At 41.5% G+C, this 19,369-nt stretch overlaps 1 protein-coding gene across 1 annotated transcript in view; it reads left to right on the top strand.

Annotated features, from left to right (window-relative positions):
* Window positions 1–19,369, top strand: part of LOC121009532 (cytochrome P450 2C5-like) — a 99,780-nt gene that overhangs the window by 54,906 nt on the left and 25,505 nt on the right. Inside the window, exons 3-6 of the mRNA XM_040442732.1 lie at window positions 1,617–1,766; window positions 8,631–8,791; window positions 8,887–9,063; window positions 14,683–14,824. Coding sequence (XP_040298666.1) covers window positions 1,617–1,766; window positions 8,631–8,791; window positions 8,887–9,063; window positions 14,683–14,824 — 630 coding nt within the window. The remainder of the gene's footprint in view (window positions 1–1,616; window positions 1,767–8,630; window positions 8,792–8,886; window positions 9,064–14,682; window positions 14,825–19,369) is intronic.

Genomic DNA, 19,369 nt, shown 5'->3' with positions numbered 1-19,369 from the left:
ATCCTACAAAAAAAATGGATGCCGCATCAGTTTTTTTTAGCGGATGCACAATTTGCGGACGCAAAAAACAACTGTCGTGTGCATGAGGCCTAAATTAGTTTGGCATGACCAATCCCTCATGAAGCCATGCTGATATGGCGTTATTTGCTTATTTACGTTGAAATGCTCTAAGATAGCATATCTCAGAAAACCTTCAAATAGTTTACCCACAACAGATGTTAAACTTATCGGCCTATAGTTTCCCGGCTCTGTTTTTGGACCCTTTTTGAATATTGCCATCACATTTGCTCTGCGCCAATCCTGTGGAACATTCCCTGTCAGTATAGAGTCTGCAATTATCAGAAATAAGGGTCTGGCTATGACATTACTTAATTCCCTTAGGATACGGGGGTGTATGCCATCCGGTCCTGGCGATTTGTCTATTTAAATCTTTTTAAGTCGCTGTTGTACTTCTTCCTGGGTCAGACAGGACACTTTTAATGGGGAATTTATTTTTAAATTCAGCATTTCATCTGACAGTTTATTTTCCTCAGTGAATACATTGGAGAAAAACATATTTAACAGCTTTGCTTTCTCCTCGTCGCTCTCTGCGACTCCCCCCTCATTACTCTTTAAAGGGCCGACACCTTCAAATTTATACTTTTTTACATTTATATAATTGAAGAACATTTTAGGGTTAGTTTTACTCTCTTTGGCAATTAATCTCTCGGTCTCTAGTTTGGCCGCTTTTATTCCTTATAGTTTTTCAGTGCTTCCGTGCCACCCTCCTGTTTTAGTGATTTATATGCTTTCTTTTTGTCATTTATTGCTTTCTTTACAGTTCTGTTTATCCACATTGGTTTCTTTTTGTTCCTTAACCTTTTATTCCCCTAAGGTATGTACCTCTCACAATGAGATTTTAGGATGCTTTTAAAGATATCCCATTTTGTGGCTGTATTTTTATTTTTGAGGATTTTGTCCCAGTTAGTTAGGCCTATGGCCTCTCTTAGTTGGCTAAATTTTGCTTTTTTGAAGTTTCTTATTTTCGTTCCTCCCTGTAGAAACACTCTTTTGAATGATAATTGGAAGGTTATTACTTTATGGTCACTATTTCTCAGGTGTCCCCCAACCTGCACGTCTGTTGTTCTGTCAGGCCTATTGGTTAATACTAAGTCCAGTATGGCCGTCCCTCTAGTCGGGTCCTGAACCAGTTGGGAGAGGTAATTGTCTTTGGTTATTGCCAAGAACCTGTTTCCTTTATGAGATATACAAGTTTCAGTTTCCCAGTCTATATCTGGGTAGTTGAAGTTCCCCATAATAACCACCTCATTATGATTTTCTGCCTCGTCTATCTCGTTGAGTAGTAGATTTTCTGTGGACTCTGGTATATTAGGTGGTTTATAGTAAACTCCTATTAGTAATTTATTATTGTTTTTAGCTCCATGTATCTCTACCCACAGTGACTCCACATGTTCATGTCCCTCTCTTATATCTTTACGGAGTGTGGGCTTTAGACAGGACTTTAATGGTCAATAGAAATTGATGCAAAATATGTAATAAAAGCCTATATTATTGTTTTTGATAGCTCTTACTATTGTCAAGAGTTTTCTTACCAGTCATTCTACATATTGTTTTAGGTATAGTGGGCAGTAATGGAGAGCGCTGGAAACAGCTACGCCGCTTCTCTCTGATGACGTTAAGAAACTTTGGGATGGGTAAAAGAAGCATTGAACAGAAAGTTCAAGAAGAGGCCCAGTTCCTTATAGAAGAATTTCAAAAGAGTAATGGTGAGAACTAAAGGGAAATAAACATAATTGTAAACATATTGAAAAAGGCTTCTTATCTCAGTAGATTTTATTGACATAAAAAATGCAATAGTTGGGCACATAATATCTGCGAATCAAGTGTTTTATATTAATGGGTGTTTTTGTTTTTCATATAACTGTCTATATAAAAATTTTAAAATATTGCAGCCAGGTTAAAGGAAAGCTGTTAGGTCCCTTATGCTGCCCTCTCTTAGTATAGTAACAGACTAGTGATGAGCGACAGGGGTCATATTCGAATTCGTGATATTTTGTGAATATTTTGTAGAATATTCATCATATATTCGCGAATTCGTATATTCATTATATTCTACATTCTTTTTTTTAACGTGAAAATCGGCAAGGTAATGATCGCGTAATATGTAAATATTACACGCTCAATACAGGCGGGGGTCAAAAACGAATATATAGCACTATAGAATATAGTGCTATATATTAGTTTTTACGAATAATCTTCATTTTTCCCATCTGAACACATGATTCCTCCCTGCTTCTTGCTTGGGGGCCAATGAGTCATTGGCGCACAAGCAACTTAAAAAATGACAAATATTCAAAAAAACAAATATATAGCACTATATTGAATATAGTGCTATATATTTGTTTTTTAGAATATTCGTAATTTTTTTCCATCTGAAGTGAACACATGATTCCTACCTGCTGCTTGCTTGTGGGCCAATGACGTCATTGGCCCACAGATGGAAAATGCAGAATATTCGATATAACGAATATATTGCACTATATTCTAAATATTTGCGTATTCTCAAAGCGCCGATATTCGCGATTAAAATTTGTTATTCGAATATTCGCGCTTAACACTATAACAGACAAGAAGATTTTATTTGTCTGTTATTTAAAGAGGTTGTCTGGATTCAGAGCAGAACCTGGACACAACCCTTTCTTCACTCATTCAGCATGAATGAATGGAACACCGGAGCATTTCATTCTCCAATGCTCTCCCTTGCCCTGCGCTGCTTCACCTAGGGCAATGGCTGTTTTGTTTAAATTCTCACACTGCTAGGAAGAGGCTTCTGCCTAGCAGTGATCTTGTTGCCGTCACCAACACTAATGGGTGGTCTATAGTGTTGATCACGAATATTCGAATTGCGAATTTTAATCGCGAATATCGTCATTTCGAGAATTCGCGAATATTTAGAATATCGCTAAATATATTTGTAATCGCGAATATTCAATTTTTTTTTAAAATACCAGTTCATGCGATTTTTTATGTGAATATTTTATGCGAATTTCATGCGAATTTTCGCATTCAAGAAAATAATGCCTGGAGATCATGAATTCGCGAATTCTCGAATATATGTGCAAATATTCGCGAAATATCACGGATTCGAATATTGCCCCTGCCGCTCATCATTAGTGGTCTATAACGCTGCCCTAGCTGTTTTCGGTGCTCATGCGGAATGAGTGAACAAGGGGTAATGTCCAGTTTGAGCTCTGAACCAAGACAACCCCTTTAAGGTCCCTTTACATGGACCTCTCCTGCAGGGTTGCCAACCATCCATCAATTCATGGACCGCCCGTAAAAACAGGGTGTTTTCTTCTGCTTTCCTTAGCGTCTAGCAGAAAAAAAAGACTGTTTGTGAATCATCTTCAGTATTCACAGTGCATTTGCCATGAATACCATGGATGCATGTGATGTAAGCCACAGGCTTCTTGCAGCCAGACTGCAGCCTGAGTTAGCTCTTCCTGGAGAAGGCCTTGAACGATGATGTAATCACGTCTCCGTGCTCGCAATGATGTAATCGCATGGTGCAACACCTGCATTGAGAAAGAGTCAACTCTGCAGGCTGGCTGGAAAAGGCCTTAAAGCAAAGGTAAATATAAATGCAGTTAGGCACCTAACTGCCTAGATGAAGCAGAGCACAGAGAAACCAGGCAAGTCCAAAAGCTCTTATTCACACTATACCAATAAAGATGCACATATCACTGCATGTTTCATCCAACAATAAGGCAGAGCTTCTTTTGTATTCTGAATACTTTGTGAGTATGGAATACAACCTATGGTTTTAACATTGTCTACCAGTCTGCTCTACCTCAATATTTCATCTAGAGATCTCTTCCTTTAGAGCGACTTGCCACACCGATATCTGAGGATTGCCATTTACTCCATCTGGGTTCAGATGAGAGTTATGACATTCTGCGAGTGTGGATAGCAGTTTTTGTGGTGAGAGACATCTGTGCCCAACCAGGAGCTACTATCCTTCACTAGTGTGAACAGCAGTAATTGTGGTGAGAGACATCTACGCCGACAGCATGTGGAGTTTATGGAATAATTACGAGGAGATAAAGTCCTCTCTATCCTACATTCCCTTTGAGGTAGAGGTAAGTCTGAGGCCTCTGCCTTATTGTTGGATAAAATTTTATAGAGGCGGTGATACGCGCATCTTTATTGGAAAAGGACTGCAGCCTACATCACGGATGGCGGGATGGAGTAAAAATGAGGTGAGCATTTAATTTTTCTTTTCTTGTTACCGCTGAGCTACAGACCATAGGGGCACTATAGGGGTCTATCTAAACTAGGGGGCATGGTAGGGGGCTATGTAAACTACTGGGAGGACTATAGGGCGGCTATCTAAACTACTGGGGGAAGCTATCTAAACTAATGTAAGCACTGTAGAGGAGTATCTAAACTACTGGGGGCACTATAGCTGGCTATTTAAACTACTGGGGACACTATAGGGGGCTATTTAAACCAATGGGGACACCATATGGGCCTATATAATCTACTGGGGACACTATAGGGGCTATCTAAACTACTGGGGCACTATAGGGGCCTATCTAATCTACTAAGGGCACTATAGGAGGCTATCTAAGCTACTGGAGGCACTATAGAGAGCTATTTAAAATACTGGGGACTCTAAAGGGGTGCAATCTAAACTACTGGGGGAAATATAAGGTATTATCTAACCTACTGGGCATACTATAGGGGGTTATCCAAACTACTGGGGGCACTATAGGGGGCTATATAAACTACTGGGGGCACTATGGGGGGGCTATCTAAATGACTAGGGGCACTGTTGGGGCTATATAAACTACTGGGGGTGCTATAGGGACTATATAAACTACTAGGGGCACTATAGGGGGCTATTTAAACTACTGGGGGCACTATAGGGTGCTGATTAAGGTACTGGGGCAGTATATGCATCATTTAAGCTACTGGGAACACTATCAGAGGTATTATAATTAATGGGGGGCCCATACTGCATATTATAATTACTGGGGGCACTATATAGGGGCCTTATTACTTCTGGCAGCAGTACTGAAGGCATTAAATAGATTGAGTGCGCTCAAAAATGTAAGTCAAAAATATATCTTTTAATCTTCCAAGATGTATTTATACATGATTTTCTATAGAAAATAAAGGTCTCATCTGTGTGTAATAAAATAGGTAGATGGTAAGAGGCATGGAAAAAATGCCCCTTTTAACCTTTTTGCCTAAACTTTTTCCAATTAAAATAATTCAAAGCAATTTCACTAATTCAGCAAAAAGGGTGTCTTGGTTTCGTAGGATAGCCACAACTAAAATGTTAATATCTAAGACCTTAATGCACTATATTTGGAATAAATATAGAGCTAAAGTTGGAGTATTACTTAGACATCTGAAGGATGGAGGAATTGAATGCCCACATATACTACAATATTTCTGAGCTACAATATTGGACTCACTTGGGCTTTAAGCAGTTTTCGCATGAAAAATATTCTACATTTTTCAAACTAGTACCTGAATGATTTTTAATTTGCATGTAATTAAAATTTTGTATAACCACTGAGTTATTCAATAAAACGTATCTGTACAGCACCACCTAGTTTGTTGTTTTCCTTATTTCTCCGTCCACCTCACTGAGGTGGTCGCACATGCTCAGTTTAAATCCTTAGCTGTCACCAGCCATATCTGGCAGTTTCAGAGAGAGAGAGAGAGAGAGAGCTGCAGTAGAAAGGACACGCTCTCTGAGCTGCCAGCATGAACTAAATCTAGCTGAACCATTGGAGCAATGCATGAGGTACAGGGCTGGTTTAGCTTTTACAGAAAGAGGTTGGCATGTACTATATGAAGTCTGATTTAGATTTTTTTACATCAATCATAGCATAACACCTTTAACAATATACTGTGGTGTTTTGCGTGTTTATGTAGTTGAGGTTGGTCGGCAATGATAAACTCTTATACTTCTGAGGCTAAAGGTCCAAACAATGTTTATTTTACTCATAAACACGATAAGATTCAGCAGAATACAGGGCGTTCAAGTTAACCATCACTTGAGGTGAAGCCATGACAAATAAACATCAAATAATACTCCTGCCCATCTGGGCACAAAATATTTTAGAGAACTCTCTCACTTTTTTTTTACAGCATGTCAGGAGGGTTAGACTTTGCACAGACTCATGGTCACATACCCATCATACTCTTACACTGACTGAGGCTTTGAGGCCCCCTAATTATTCCCCCGAATTGATTCAAGTAGCTGCACCTGAGATCTCTTCAGGCTAGGGGGAATAGTTCTGCTGGAGCAAGAGTGTGGACTGGTAGGTCCCACTACCAAATCTACCTACCAGTCCAAAAAAATCCAGCTCACAACTCAGTCTTCAAGGGGTATTCTGGTTCCCTGAATTGGGTCTGCTTTGAAAGAACTGTGCAGGTTTAACATATGTCTAATATATTGCTATAAACATTTTTGCCCTGTTCTCTAATAATACCTAATTACCGTACTTCCTAGTCTCCCTCTGCCTTGTTTACATTCCTACATCTCTTATTTATGACCTGTCTGCTCTCTCCTGCTGCTGGTCAATGATGCTCTGTTTCTCTGCTCTGTGTCTAGTCCAAGGACTATGAATGGGCACCTGGGACTAGCTCTGGTTGGAGCTTCTCTGCTCTGAACTTCCTGTCTGCTGAGAGAGGGAGCTGTCTGCTGATTCCACAAGGCATGTAAGGGAGCAGTGCTCTACATCAGGCATGCTCAACCTGCGGCCCTCTAGCTGTTGCAAAACTACAACACCCAGCATGCCCGAACAGCCTACAGCAGGACATTGTGGGAGTTGTAGTTTTACAACAGCTGGAGGACCGCAGGTTGAGCATGCCTGCTCTACATCACGTAAAGCTGGTTTGCTGAAAAATCCTGACATGTAGCAGTAAACTAAGGTTTTGTTGTAGCTTTTTTCACCTTACCTATATAGACCTTGAGTGTCAGTTGGTCTTTTCCCTATCTGCTTCACCTGTTGCTTGTTGTTTTAAACTGCTCTCTGTGTGAGTGTCTTAATGCTGTTTGTTTCTACTTTTTAAATATCTGTCTGTATTTGTCTGTTTCTGTATTACTATGTATGCTGCAAGCTGCGGATTTGTGTCCAGTCATAAAAATGGAGAAAAAAAAGGGTCTGGCACTAAAAACAATATAAGGCCCCTTTGCGTGCTGGCCGTACCCGTGTTGCATACTGTAAATTGCGGTCCGCAATGCACGGGCACCGACCGTGGGCCAGCCGCATGCAGATCGCGACCCCATTCACTTGAATGGGGTCCGAGATCTGTCCGTTCCGCAAAAAGATAGGACAAGTTCTATCTTTTTGCAGAACGAAAGCACGGAACAGATCCCCACGAAAGCTCTCCGTAGTGCTTCTGTTTCGTGGTTCAGTTTCGCACCCATCTCCGGTATTGCGGACCCATTCAAGTGAATGGGTCCGCATCTGTGAGGCAGAATGCACATGGCCGGTGTCCCGCGTATTGAGGATCCGTCGTATACAGGCCGACATAATACTTGTGTGCCCCATTGTTGCTGCCCATACATATCAAACATATCAATAGCAACTGTTGTAGCAAACATAAAAATACCCATATCACATATCTCTCAATATATTACTTCTCTTTATTAACAGATGGGATATTTGGCTCTCATCTTTACAAAGCACAGTATGTACTTAAAATGTGGTGCAGTGCTTAAGCTACTTTCACACTAGCGTTTTTGCTGGATCCGGCAAGATTCAGCAAAAACACTTCCGTTACTGATAATACAACCATCTGCATCCGTTATGAACGGATCCAGTTGTATTATCTTTAACATAGCCAAGACGGATCCGTCATGAACTCCATTAAACGGATCCGTCCCTATTGACTTGCATTGTGGGTCATGACGGATCCGTCTTGCTCCGCATCCCAGAACGGAAAGCAAACCGCAGCATGATACGGTTTGCTCTTCGTAACTGTTCAGTTATGTTTTGTCCCTATTGACAATGAATAGGGACAAAACGGAAGCGTTTTTTTTCCGGTATTGAGACCCTATGATGGATCTCAATACCGGAAAATAGAAACGCTAGTGTTAAAGTAGCCTAAATTTTACATTTATGTTGGCCTGGCTCTTTTTTACGGCAGATATTCGCTACCGAACATTTGCATGAATGCTCGCTAACGATCATCTGGCAGTGTAATATTGCTGCCAATTGCCCGATGAACGAACAAATGCTCAAACATCGGGCAATCCAAATCTTTTGAAATGTTAAAAACTATTGTTTGTCGGCAGATCATGCTGTCTAATAACGATCTTCCGCCGGCAAACGACTATACAGTACAGCATGGGGACGAGCGATGGCATAATGATCGCTCCTCCCCATGCTGTGGAGGAGATTGCTGCATGTAATAACAGTGTTCTCCTCTGCTAGCGAGCAGGCGATTGCCGGGAGGAAACGCTTCTCTCCTGACAATCGTCAACAGTTCAATCTCTTGTAAGAGGTTATGGTTTACTCCCTGGAAAGCTCCTTTAACTTTATTCTTAATAGCTACCATGAAAAAGTAAAGCTGTCTTGTTATAATTGCCTCTTCTCTCATGACAGGCCAGCCATTGGATCCAACATTCTATTTTTCCAAAGCTGTTTCAAATGTTATCTGTTCAGTGGTATTTGGAGATCGATTTGACTATGAGGACAAAGAGTTTCTGAAGCTCCTGGGCTTTCTGAATGAAATCTTCAGAGTACTTAGCTCTGTTTGGGCACAGGTAAGAAACATTTATTTGTTTGTATTATAAAAATATATTGATGTCAACTGTTAAATGTCTACGTGCTATGACTTTCATACATAAATTTCTTCCAGATATACAATATCTATCCTAAAGTTATGGAAAAGATCCCAGGGCCTCATCAAAAAATGTTCAATGCCATTGACAGTATTAAGGAATTTATTAGAAAATGTGTCAAAATGCATATGGAGACTCTGGATCCCAGCGATCCTCGGGATTTCATAGACTGTTTCCTCATTAAGATGGAACAGGTAAGTTGGTTCAATTTATGTTACACAAGGGGTTCTGGTAGAGCATGTGTCTCAAGTACTAAAAGCATTACCAGTTGTGGGGCACCAACAAGACACTTTTCTTTGGCCAAGATATTCGTATAAGAGATAGCGCTGTGAACTAAATTTTGTCCTAGATGGAAGAAAGACTAGCTATGCCTTTGTCTTACATCATTTAGGCAACATATACATTTGTAGACAAACAGTCTGGTATACAACACTATGGACTTATACCAGGATCGGAACATTTCCCTTAGTTATGTCCCTGCCTTAAATCAGTGCCTCTAATAATAGACAAGGAAAAACTATATAGTACAGTGACATTATACTTTTCTCAAATATTAAATGGGTATGGTTACTCTATATATTACAGATGGAAAAAAAACTAACATGCAATGGTACTTGAAAGTTTGTGAATCATTACAAATTGTTTATATTTCTATATAAATTTGACCTAAAACTACATCAGATTTTCACATAAAGTCCTAAAAGTAGATGAAGATAACCAAATTAAAGAAATGGGTCAGAAATATTAGACTTGCTCATTTATGTATTGAGGAGCACGATTCAATATCACATCAGTGAGAGCTAAAATTGTGAACCTTCGAAAATAGCAAATAAGTTGAAGGTGAAGTTACAGTAAAATGTTTTCAATAAATGAGATCACCATCAGGTGTAAGTAGGTGACCTGTTTTATAAAAAAAAACAATATAGGGATATTTCAAAGTCTGATCTTCACAACACATGTTTGTGGTAGTGTTTCATGGCATGAGCAAAAGAACTCATGGCTGAAAAATTTTAAAAATGTATATCTAAAGAGCTTGGGGTCCACCAATCCACAGGCAGTCAGATTGTGTACAAGTGGATGAAATTAAAGGGGTTTTCGAAGATTTTGATACTGATGACCTATCCTCAGGATAGGTCATCAATCAGTATGTGATCGGTGGGGGTCCAACAACCGCGACCCCCACCAATCAGTATCATACATTACATAGCAGCTGTGCTTGGTATCATGCTCAGCTCCATTGAAGTGAATGGGGCTGAGCGTGATACCAAGCACAGCTGCTATACAATGTAAGGCACTGTGCTTGGTAAGCTGGGAGAAGGTTATGGAACTAGTTCCATAGTTATGCGGGCTGCCATCTTTAGTAAAGGTAGACTCACCCATCCGGTGATGCACAGGTAAGCAGGCAGTTCCGAGAACAGCGCGATGAAGGCCCCCGGCGGCTGTTCTCGGAACTACCTGCTCCCGGTGACTGCATTTGATTTCACACCGGCTCCCGACACAGGCACAGGTAAGGGCTTACCTGTGCATCGCCGGACGGGTGAGTCTACCTTAGTAAAGATGGCAGCCCGCATGTGTTCGCTGGCGAACACTGCAAACTGACCATCACTGCTCCAGGCCTCAATAGGAATTGAATCTCTGATACACTGGGTCTCTTCAGAGAAACTCAGCACATTAAACTGAACAATCGGCTTCCCTGATTGCTACATGTGTACATGTATGAGGATGGTAGTCTAAGGGTTAAATGAGAAGTGTTATATTTAGAGAAAGGAAAACCACACATTCCAACATAAAAACCTCATTCAATCTGTTAATCACAGTGGCGGTGGTATAATGGTTCGAGTGGTAGTATTATGATTTGCTGCTTCTGGGCCCAAGAAGGCTTGCCACCACTGATGGAGCAATCAATTCTGAATTATACCAGCAAATTCTAAAGGAAAATGTCAGGACATCTGCCTGTGAGCTGAATCTCAAAAGAATGTCATGCTTCAAAATAACACTCAAAGCACACCAATGAACCAAAGAATGGTTAAAGGGGTTGGTCACTTTCTGGTTACTGTTGACCAGTGGGTTTGTAGGATGATTTTATGGCACTTACTAATATAGCCTTTGTTGAAATTCAGCACCATTGTTTGTCAGATCTTTTGTGCTGTCCACAGAGAGGTCTTGTCCATAAAATGGCTTCTGATGGAGGGTCATGTGACCAGACACATTGACTCCATGTGATGTCTCCTTTATTCAAACACACTGCACCTGCGCTAAACTCCCAACAGAAAAAGTGCACTTGGCACTTGAAAGGAGGATACATCACAAGGAGGTGATTTGCCTGGTCACATGACCCTCCATCAGCGGACATTTTATGAACAGGACCTCTGAACAGGACCTCTCCAGTGTGGACCATGCTTATCTTATGAGACTTTTTAATAGAACATGCAACTTTTTTGTAAAGACGTGCGACTTTTGTAAAGCTGCTTACTGATGGATAAACTGCTACCGTCAAACCACATTTATTACAGTCTTAAAGGGCCGATCATAAATCTGACTTGGCTAAAACTGACTTTAGCCATATGTGAAAGGGGAGTGAGCTGTCAGAGTAATGATAAATCTGGCCCTTTACCTTTATTTATGAAAAAATCCCAAATTTACCCAAAATTTTGAAAAATGTCTCTGCTTTTAAAACAGAAAGTGATACCTCAAAATATGTATTACTTATCATTTTGTAAATGTCATTTAATTTTTTTAGGACGTTAGAAGGCTTAGAATTTTAGAAGCAATTCTTAAAATTTTTTCCAAAATTTTCAAAACCCACTTTTTAAGAACCAGTTCAGGTCTGAAGTCACTTTGTGGGGCTTACATAGTGGAAACTAGAAACTACACCCCTCAAGTTACTCAAAACGGATTTTACAAACTTTGTTAACCCTTTAGGTGTTCCAAAAGAACTAGAGCAAAATGGAGATCAAATTTCAAAATTTCACCTTTTTGGCAGATTTTCCATTTTAATAAATTTTTTCCTTTAACACATCGAGGGTTAACAGCCAAACAAAACTCAATATTTATTACCCTGATTTTGCGGTTTACAGAAACACCACACATGTGGTCGTAAACTGGTGTAAGGGCACACGGCAGGGCGCAGAAGAAAAGGAGCGCCATATGGTTTTTGAAAGGCAGATTTTTGCTGAACTGGATTTTAGATGCCATGTCCCATTTGAAGCTCCCCTGATGCACCCTTACAGTAGAAACTCCCAAAAAGTGACCGCATTTTGAAAACTAGGGGATAAGGTGCCAGTTTTATTGGTACTATTTTAGGGTACATATGATTTTTAATTGCTCTATATTAAGTTTTTTTTAGGCAAGGTAACCCAAAAATGGCTGTTTTGGCACTTTTTTATTTTTGTATTTTTTACAACATTCATCTGACAGGGTAGATCATGTGCTACTTTTTATAGAGCAGGTTGTTATGGATGCAATGATATCAAATATGTCTACTTTATTTGTTTGTTTCAGTTTTACATAATAAAGCATTTTTGAAAAACAAATGTGTTTTTGTCTCCATTTCTGAATGCCATATATTTTTTTATTTTTCTGCCGATCTTCTTGTGCAGGGGCTCGTTTTTTGCAGGAAGAGTTGACGTTTTTATTGGTACCATTTTTGGGCACATATGATTTTTTGATCATTCATTATTACACTTTATGGGGCAAGGTGAACAAAAACTTGGTGGTTTTATTTATTTATTTTTACAGCGTTCACCTGAGGGGTTAGGTCATGTGACATTTTTATAGAGCAGATTGTTACGGATGTGGCAATACCTAATATTGTTACACAATAAAAGCATTTTTGAAACAAAATTTTTTTTAGTGTCTCCATAGTCTGAGAGCCATAGCTTTTTTATTTTTTGACTGATTGTCTTAATTAGGGTCTCATTTTTTGCAGGATGAGGTGATAGTTTGATTGGTACTATTGTTGGGGGCATATGCCTTTCGAATAGCTTGGTGTTGCACTTTATGTGATGTTAGGTGATTTTTTTTTACAGTGTTCACCAGAGGGGTTAGGTCATGTGATATTTTTATATAGCTGGTTGTTACGGATGCGGCGATACCTAATATGTCTACTTTTTTAATTTATTTCACTTTAACGCAATAATAGCAGTTTTGAAGCAAAAAAAAAAGAACATATTTTAGTGTCTCCATGGTCTGAAAGTCATAGTTTTTTATATTTTTGACTGATTGTCTTAGGTAGGGTCTCATTTTTTGAAGGATGAGGTGACGGTTTGATTGGTACTATTTTGGGGGGCATACACATTTTTGATCGCTTGGTGTTGCAATTTTTGTGATGTAAGGTGAAAAAAATTGTTTTTTTTGGCACAGTTTTTTTTTATGGTATTCACCTAAGGGGTTATATCATGTGATATTTTCATAGAGCTGGTTGTTACGGATGTGACAATACCTAATATGTATACTTTTTTAAAGTTATTTCACTTTAACACAATAATAGCATTTTTTAAACAAAAAAACTATGTTTTATTGTCTCCATGTTATGAGAGCTATAGGTTTTTTATTTTTTGAGCAATTTTCGGATTTAGGGGCTCATTTTTTGTGGGTTTTATTGGTACCATTTTGTGGGTCATGTGCCTTTTTGATCACTTGGAGTTGCACTTTTTGTGATGTAAGGTGACAAAAATGGCTTTTTTGAAAAAAATATTTTATGGTGTTTATCGGACAGGGTGGATCATGTGATATATTTATAGAGCTGGTCGTTATGGATGTGGCAATACCAAATGTCTATTTTATTTTATTTTTATAAAATTTTTAACATATGTTTTAATAATTAATTGGGGATTTTTTATTTTTTTTTATATATATATTTTTTTACACTTCGCGTCCCCATAAGGTCATATAAGACCTCTGGGGGACATTTAGCTTCACTTTTTTTTCACTATAGATTTTTTCTATAACTGAGGCTGACATAGTAGCCCCAGTTACAGGGGAAATACACCCCCCAGAGAGGCTGTATGGCACTATATAGAGCTGTACAGCCTTAGTGCAGGGCTGATCGAGGTTTTTGGAAGACCCGACAGCTCCTGCACTCCCCTGGCCCCGGCGGTCACATGACCACCAGGCCTGGACCTTAAGCACATAGCGATTCCTGAGCGCTGTGTATACAGCAATCTAGAAGGCAGGGACACCTAGGAACTGTCCCTGCCTTCTCTCTGGGGTGCCTTGCTGTCACTGACAGTGGGCCCCTCGCTCTGCAGCTGCACGATCAGCGTGCAGCTGCCATCTCTGAATGGAGGTTCTAAAGCGTCTATTCAGAGATAAACAACCGCCCATAGGATGTTTATAGTCAATGGGCGGTCTTGAAGTAGTTAAAGAAGAATAAAGTTAAAGTTTTGGAATGGTCAAGTCAAAGTCCTGACCTAATCCGATGGAAATATTGTAGAAGGACCTGAAGTGAACAGTTCATGGGGTTGTAAATGTTCTGTGCAGAGGAATGGGCTAAAATTCTGCCTAGCCGATGTGCAGAACTAATCAACAATTACTGGAAATGTTTAGTTGCAGTTATTGCTGCCCAAGAGGATCACACCATATACTGAAAGCAAAGGTTCACATACTGTACTTTTGCCACTCTCAGACATAGCATTTGGTTAACTTTATTTATTTTTAGGACTTTTGTAAAAAATCTGATGTAGTTTTAGGTCAAATGTATGCAGAAATACAGAAAATTCTGATGGGTTCACAAATGTTCTAGCACCATTGTATGGGATGTGGATGAAGGGGACTTCAAGTACTGTAGCTAACATTTAATCCTATTTTTACAGGAAAAAGACATACCTGAGACTGAGTTTCATATTGAAGCCATTGTCAATACCACATATGATTTGTTTGATGCTGGGACAGAAACTGTTAGCACAACACTGCGTTATGGATTCTTGATTCTCCTCAAGCATCCAGATGTTGAAGGTTGGTAAAGTGCTTGAAATATTAATATACTTCTACTGTTGAAGAAGGCGTTAACCCCTTAAGGACACGGCCATATTTCACCTTAAGGACCAGGCCATTTTTTGCAAATCTGACCAGTGTCACTTAAAGTGGTGATAACTTTAAAACGCTTTTACTTATCTAGGCCATTCTTAGATTGCTTTTTCATCACATATTGTACTTCATGACACTGGTAAAATGTAGTAAAAAAAATTAACTTTTATTTATAAAAAAATACAAAATTTGCCCAAAAATTTGAAAAATTTGCACATTTCCAAGTTTCAATTTTTCTACTTCTATAATACATAGGAATACCTACAAAAATAGTTATTACTTTACCTTCCCCATATGTCTACTTCATGTTAGGATCATTTTGGGAATGACATTTTATTTTTGGGGGACGTTACAAGGCTTAGAAGTTTAGAAGTAAATATTGAAATTTCTCAGAAATTTTCAAAAACCAACTTTTTAAGGACCAGTTCAGGTCTGAAGTCACTTTGTGAGACTTAAATAATAGAAACCACCCAAAAAAGACCCAATTCTAGAAACTACACCCCTCAAGGTATTAAACACTGATTTTACAAACATCATTAACCCTTTAGGTGTTTCACAAGAATGAATGGAAAATAGAGATACAATTTCAAAATTTCATTTTTTGGGCAGATTTTCCATTTTAATATTTTTTTTCCAGTTACAAAGCAAGGGTTAACAGCCAAACAAAACTCAATATTTATGGCCCTGATTCTGTAGTTTACAGAAACACCCCATATGTGGTCGTAAACTGCTGTACGGGCACACGGCAGGGCGCAGAAGGAAAGGAATGCCATACGGTTTTTGGATTTTGCTGGACTGTTTTTTTTTTACACCATGTCCCATTTGAAGCCCCCCGATGCACCCCTAGAGTAGAAACTCCATAAAAGTGACCACATCTAAGAAACGACACCCCTCAAGGTATTCAAAACTGATTTTACAAACGTCATTAACCCTTTAGGTGTACCATTCCCGTTTTATTCTTGCTAGAAGTTATGAATGAATTGCTAGCAGTCTGCAGTAAGGGTACAGAGGGGTGGTAACAAGTTGGGGGGGGTGCCTGTACAGACTAACTCTATTCAATCAGTGCTGCCATTTTCAGACTGTGCAGGTACTCACCCCCAAGTGGTTACCATCCCTCTGTACCCTTATTGCAGACTGCTACCAATTCATTTATAACTTTTAGTAGAAATAATAAAGAAATGACACAACATAGAGACATAAGAATAGATGCTCCAGAATTGTTATTACATGGGGAATGCATGAAGATATTAAAACAGGCATGTCAGGAATGGTGACAGGTCCTCTTTAAACAATTTATATAGTCCAAGAGTCAAAGGTAACCAAATTCTAGGCCTTGCATGCTGTACTGTAATAATCCTGGAGCATCTATTCTTATGAAAGGTGGATATTACCAATTGAGGATGTCCCTGCCAGTGATTCTAGATATTCGCAAATTCTCGAAGTTCCAATTTTTGCGATTAAAATTAGCGATTAAAATATTCGCGATCAACACTAGTCCCTGCATAGTCTGACACTGGCTGCACTGTTTGCATAATGTTACACTGTGCAGGGACACACCCTCAACTGGCAACACCCATGCAGATTTTCGTCACAAACTACTAGTAATGGAGGCCGAGGAATGACATATCACTGAGTCATAAAAATAGATGCTCCAGAATTTAAATTAAAAGAGGGATGCAACTAGTTTCTAAGACTGACCATGTCAGAAGAAGTTGAAGTTCCTCTTTAACTGTTGCACTCATGCACCAGCAGTGGGCTCAAAATGTGTGGCACTATGTTACACCAAACCTTTATCTGACTACACCTTTAAGATTGATTCAATCAGCATAGCCGCATGACATTTGGATTCCTAAGAGAGACCTAACCATGTACCAATTTCTCAACAGAGAGTGACTTAAGAGTAAAGTTGTCAACTAGTCTTGGTCTTTAAGTAGACATAGATGCAAGCATTTTCCCCGCATGTCACAAGGACATAGACAAGTTGTGTTTAACTCTCTCTTTACTGTAATAGCTTAAAGGGGTTCTCCAGGAATTAAGAAAATGAAAATGTGTAAATATTACTTTATTATAAATATATTCTCAAATTTATTTTATTAGTTATAAAGAAAAGCCAGACTGAGATCTATAGCCGTAGGGGGAGGCGACCATGACGGGGGGGGGGGGGGGGGGGGTGGTTTATGGAGACCCAGGGTTGGGATTGGTGAATTTGTAGGGGATTGGGGAGGAGTTATGGGGTTTATGAGAAGAGTGCGGCCGGTAAGAGGGGCCATTTTGTTGAGGAGAAACATCTGAGAAACATCTGAGCTCACCGGAGATGGAGGCCTTGCTGGCAGAGTTACAGGCGGCAGCAGCGGAGCGTGGCGAGGGATGGCTCCAGGAGCGGGTGCAGGAGCTGCTGAGAGGGGCGGCGGAGGTGCCTGCCTTGCCTCCCCCACACGGCGTCCCGGCCGCGGCGGTCTATCCCACCAGCGCGCCTTAGCCCGGATAGCGGACCCCCTCGGGCTCAGCGCCGGAGATGGAGCCCCAACATGGACCCTCCACGCCTACGGGCGGCGGGCCCCGTTCCTCCCCGCACGCCCAGGCGTGAGAGGAATCCGGTTAGTAGGCGGAGCCCCCATGCAGGCCGTGCCAGGTCTGCCCGGCCAGTGTCGCAGCGCAGGGAGTAGGGAGCAGGTTCGGCGTGCCCAGTCATGGGAGAAGTGGCTGGGGTCCCTCGGCGCGCACAGGGAGGAGAAGATGGCAGAGCTGCTGCGGGCCGCGTGGCAGGAGGCAGCAGGCTCTTGTCCAGGACCACCGGGACGCAAGAGGGGGTTGGCTCCGCCTCCCCTGAAGATGCAGGTGAAGACGGACTGGCCGACATCCCTGGCTCCAGCCTAGCCAGGGGACACACAGGAGATGACTGTCAAGGAGGATCTGTGCAGAGGACCGGTCGGGAAGCAGGATCTGCGGCTGGTGGGGTCACAGCACCCATGCAGCCAGGTGAGCAGCAGTGGGGACCTTTAGTGCAGTGGGGTGCTAGTTTAGCTGCGGGGGGAGGGGGGCCCAAGACAGAACTGAGTAAAGGTTTGGGTCAGTTGTTGGGGGAGTTAGCGGGTTTGGTAGCAGGATGGGACATAGGGGGGGGCGCCCCCATTACCGGCGTGGTGGTGTTTGGGGGGGCTCTGGTGGCGTTGGGGGCGCTGGGCTGGCGGTGTCGGGTGTGCAGGTCAGCACGGTGTCGGTTCAGACGCAGACGGGGTGCTCAGGGCAGCAAGATGCGACGCGGTTCGATGACAGGGCGAAAGGGGAGGTATGTTTTGAGGGTCCCCTGGGGGCGCATTTTTAGCAGGAGGTGAGGGAAAAAATATTGAAAGGGCAGTACGTAGATATTTTTTCCTTGCTCCCTTTGGCGAAATTTAACTTAGATAAAGTTCAGAAGGACGGGAGCAAGAAGGAGGACAAGGAAAAGCGCAGGCACGGGCTTATACCGAGGTCGTTTGCAAACTGGTTACAGGCGTTTGCGATACTGGCGAGCGTAATAGGGGAAAAAGAGCCGGACTGTTGCTCCTGGATGCCATTGGGGAAGTGTATAGGGTATATGGGGGTTTAGCGTGGCTGCGATATGATGAACAATTCAGGCAGCGGAAGGCAGTGCGTCCGGGTATCAGATGGGATCACAAGGATATTGCCTTGTGGTTAAGTGACGGCCCCGGTTAGATCAGGGCAGTCCTTTCGGGGGGAGGCCAGGGGCGGAGGGCAGTCGGGTTTTGCGGCAGCTTCCGCAAAAGGACTGTGCTTCCTGTTCAATGAGGGTGGATGTAAGTTTGGGGCCAAGTGCAAGTTTAAGCATGAGTGCTCCAACTGAGGGGGCTTACACGGGGCAGCACGGTGTTTTAGGAGCGGCAGGCAAAAGGGGCAGACGCCGGTTCGTCTGGAAAAGATGGAGCCGTATCTCGATAAGTATCCTGACAGGAAGGCCGCGGAGATGCTAGGGGAGGGATTTGCGTTGGGTTTTCGGATCCCGTTTGTTCCGTCTGGCGCTAGGTTAGTTACAAAAAATTTGCGTTTTGCAATTGAGCACTTGGGGGTGGTTACGGAAAAGTTGGAAAAGGAGGTTAGACTAGGTAGGATGGCTGGCCCTTTTGCGGGGCCACCCTTGTTGGATTTGCGTGTATCCCTGTTGGGGGTGGTCCCAAAAAAGGAGGTCAATAAATCCCGGTTGATTCACCACCTGTCGTTCCCTAAGGGAACGTCGGTCAACGATGGCATTGACCCGTCCTTATGCTCGGTGGTCTATATGTCGTTTGACGCGGCAGTGGCATGGGTGAGGCGGTTATGTCGGGGAGCGCTAATGGCAAAGACCGATATCGTTTAGGCTTTTGCTGGTAAATCCTGATAGTCTGCACCTATTGGGCTGTTTTTGGAATATTCTTTTTTTTTGGGGGATCAGTGTTTACGATGGGCTGTTCATTGTCCTGCGCTTATTTTGAGATG

This window comes from Bufo bufo, chromosome 8 (assembly GCF_905171765.1).
Source record: "Bufo bufo chromosome 8, aBufBuf1.1, whole genome shotgun sequence".
In the NCBI taxonomy this organism is placed as follows: domain Eukaryota; kingdom Metazoa; phylum Chordata; class Amphibia; order Anura; family Bufonidae; genus Bufo; species Bufo bufo.
Note: the sequence above shows the minus strand (reverse complement) of the source record. Positions and strands in the feature narration are given on the sequence as shown.